At 27.8% G+C, this 3,898-nt stretch overlaps 1 protein-coding gene across 1 annotated transcript; it reads left to right on the top strand.

Annotated features, from left to right (window-relative positions):
• Nucleotides 1-6: 6 nt before the first annotated feature.
• On the top strand, nt 7-3,892 carry LOC112454226 (telomere zinc finger-associated protein-like). The gene is made up of 6 exons (XM_025015492.1): nt 7-108; nt 910-1,008; nt 1,260-1,361; nt 1,686-1,913; nt 2,148-2,332; nt 3,608-3,892. Exons 1-6 carry the CDS (start codon nt 46-48, stop codon nt 3,642-3,644), a joined length of 714 nt encoding a protein of 237 aa, XP_024871260.1. The 5' UTR covers nt 7-45; the 3' UTR covers nt 3,645-3,892.
• Nucleotides 3,893-3,898: the final 6 nt, after the last annotated feature.

Raw genomic sequence — 3,898 nt, 5'->3', positions numbered from 1 at the left:
GGAGTAACTTTGGGCACGGAATATTCGACAGAATATTCGACCATTATGATTAAAGAGGAATGCCTGCCAGATTTAACATTGGAATTGTATTCTTCGAACAATTCAGTGGTGTGTTTTTTTATTATCTTTTATAATTTCGGAGATATTCGGCTCAAAAGAGGAAAGCTGATTTTTTTCAAAGGGGTATTCACCCCCTAAATACGCGTATGGGCACGTATAGAAAAATACGTGTCCCTTATTTTCATCTAGAGAACATACTAAAAGCTCATCAAAATCGGAGGGGGACACTTCCGTGGGTTTCCTTGTTAGTTATTAATTGCTCTCTTTTCCACCAATCTGCATTAAAAAAATTCGATGTCTAATAATTATACATAGGGGTGACATGTGGCGGTCGACTTTAGTTATCATCTCTCGAGATGGACCAATCTTCATCCCATCTAAAGCCTTTATAAGAAATTGATTAAAGAGTTAAGAGCTTTGAGTAAAAGAATACGAGATTATAATTACGTGAGATTGTAATCTGATAATAAATTGATACATAAAAAATATATAATTATTGTAACCAAAATATATATAATATTTAATAAAATAAGTTTGGTTACACATTTTCAGGATTTCTTCATATCGTAATTTTAATTAACACATAAACTAGTATTGAATTTTAATATTAACATTACATTCCAATTTACATTATATATTCCAATTTATATTTAAAAAATAAATTGTATTACCTATAAAGATCTGGAATATTTAGGAATTTATTTCCAAAGTTTGTACAAATAACTTGAATTAAAATATCGAAAAACTTTATGTGATCTTTTTTACATAGTACATTAAGTTTAAGTGTTGTGTCAAAGGCAGAACAAAAACTAAAAGTTATATTAAAGCGTTTTGTTGCTTATGTTGCAGAGTCACTTAGAGAGCAAATTCAAGTGCCCGAAATGTCCGAATGTATACAAAAGTAAACAGTCCTTGAATGGGCATCTGTTGAAGCACGAGGGCATAAAGGTATAATTATATGTATATGTAACCAAAATATATTTAATAGTTAATAAAGCAAATTTGGTTACACGTTTCCAGGATTTCTTCATATCGTAATTTATTTAATTAACACATAAACCAGTATTGAGTTTTAATATTAATATTACATTCTAATTTATATAATAAGTATTATTATAATGAATAAGGTACATTAAGTTTAGACAAACGCAGAATAAAAACAAAAAGTTATATTAAAGCGTTTTGTTGCTTATGTGCAGAGTCACTTAAAGAGCAAATTCAAGTGTTCGAAATGTCCGAATGTGTACAAAAGTAAACGGAATCTGAATGAGCATCTGTTGAAGCACGAGAGCATAAAAAAGGTATAATTATATATGTAACCAAAAATATATTTAATAGTTATAATAAGTTTTGTTGCACATTTCCAGGATTTCTTCATATCGTAATTTTATTTAATTAACACATAAATATAAGTATTCAGTTTTAATATTAACATTACATTCCAATTTATATAAAAAGTATTATTATAATGAATAAGGTACATGTAGATATGTTCTTATTATAAGCTTAACTCTGTTATTTTATTATATGTTTTGCTGCATGATCGTGTATGATCTCTATTACAATTAACAAATCTCTTAATATTTCTTGCTTTTCTTGAATGTTGTTCTCTTTTACAATTATAGAACTTTCCTTGCGACACTTGCGGTAAGATTTTTCACTCGCCCGTGAGGATGCGTGTACACATGCTTAGGCATAGAAGCAACAGTTTGGCATGTGAGATTTGCCGATATCGCTTATCGAGTAAAGAAGCCTTGGAAAAACATTACAAAACAGTGCATTTACATGATTATGTCTGCGATATATGTCACAAGAAAATTAAATGTAAAAAGATGTTGCGCGCTCATATAACTGTAAGAAAAATTGCTGTATATTTTCAATATATTTAAAAACTAATTGTATGTATTACCTATAAAAATCTGGAATTTTTAGGAATTTATTTCCAAAGTTTGTATAAATAACTTGTTAATTAAAATATCGAAAAACTCTGTAATCTTTTTTACATAGTACATCAAGTTTAACTGTTTTGACAAACGCAGAACAAAAACTAAAAGTTATATTAAAGCGTTTTGTTGTTTACGTTGCAGAGTCACTTAGAGAGCCAATTCAAGTGCCCGAAATGTCCGAATGTGTACAAAAGCAAACTGTACTTGAATGAGCATCTTCTGTTGAAGCACGAGGGCATCCGTAAATATGAATGCTCTATCTGCAAAGAAAGGTTCGGTTACCGATCGCACTTCGCTTATCATCAGAAAGCGCACTCTAGGCCTAGGTAATATCTTCAAAACATTAACGATTAAATTAAAATAGATTAAGTAAGATGAACAAAGACTCTAATCTTTATTTTTTTAAATAAAAATAAATAATCAAAAAAATAACATTGATATGATTCAAATCCAAGAACAATTCCAAAAAGTAAGATACTTACATTTGAATTAAATAAGTGAAAATTTTATTTTTATTTTTCAATTACACATATGTATTGTATGTATTTATATATATATATATATATATATATATATATATATAGTAAAATTTATTATGAACCTATTTTTCCATAAAAATCTCCTAATAGATTCAAGTATTTATTCTGATATGACATTAATTTTAAAATGTGTTTTACATACACAAACGTCTAGTTTGTTGAGTCAATTTTGTGCTCCATTTATCATTTCTTGATTTGAAATAAAATATTTTCCTGACAAAAATATTTTGACTTCCTAAATAAGTAAAAATTAAAAGATTTAAGGTCAGGATTATGAAAGAGACGTCGAGAACGTATTTGTTAGTGTTGTTTTATTTTTGGATAAAATCAACAAGCAGGAATTTAATTCTTTATGTCCGAAAGCATAATTTCCATTATTTTTCTGATTTCGCATTTTTTAATTTCTACTTTTGTGAAAAGTCGAAGAAACAGCTGTTGAAAAAACATTTTGTCACAAATAAAAAATTAATTCAATAACTTAGACGTCTATACAGAATTGGGAGATATTTTGAAATTACGCTAGGATAAATGCGATTCAATTTTTGTTTGGAGATTTTATGGAGAAGTAAATCAATGGTAAGCTTCAAATTAAAACGAATGTTTTTATTTCAAAATTAGTTATTTTTATTTCTTTTAGTATTTCTTTTAAATATCCAAAAATAATATCAATCAGATGGCAGATTAGTAAAACCGAGTTAAGTCCAAAAAATCAAAAGTACGCAAACTTTTGCACGATACTGTATTATATGTATATACACACATATACATATACACACACTACTGTACGACTACATTAGTAATTTATATTTATTTTTATCTGAAATATTATTTTATATAAAACTTACATGTTTCGAGATATTTCGCTCCATCCCGGATTGGAATTATATTAAATAGAAAATAGTTTCGGAAAGATATAAAACAAATTTAACTTTTTTGCTTTAATTTTTCTTATTTTTTCTATTATTTGAATATATGTATATAATATACATTTTAAATTAATTTTGATATCTGTTATTGCCATATCCTAGTACTAAAGATACTTCTTATATTGAAATTTTGTAGCAAAACCTTCACAGAACGCGAAAAGAAAGCTATATGATTTCTATGCGAACAAACGGTACTACAGTGAAAGACATTGCCGTCACATGTAAGACTTCAAAATCAGTCGTACAACATGTATTAAGGAATTTTAAGATGAGAGACCATGTAAAGTTACGATTCAGCGGTCTTTCCAAACAGAACAGCTGATGCACCGCTACTGAAATCTAAGCCAAATTTTCGAGTTTCCATGACAAAAATCTATCAATTAATATTATTAGGATGCTAGTTTATTTAAAGGACAATCGGTCAGAA

The sequence above is a fragment of the Temnothorax curvispinosus genome, unplaced genomic scaffold (assembly GCF_003070985.1).
Source record: "Temnothorax curvispinosus isolate PA1 unplaced genomic scaffold, ASM307098v1 QBEX01004926.1, whole genome shotgun sequence".
NCBI classification, from domain to species: Eukaryota; Metazoa; Arthropoda; class Insecta; order Hymenoptera; family Formicidae; genus Temnothorax; species Temnothorax curvispinosus.
The sequence above is the reverse complement of the archived record's forward strand: the minus strand, read 5'-3'. Positions and strand labels throughout refer to the sequence as shown.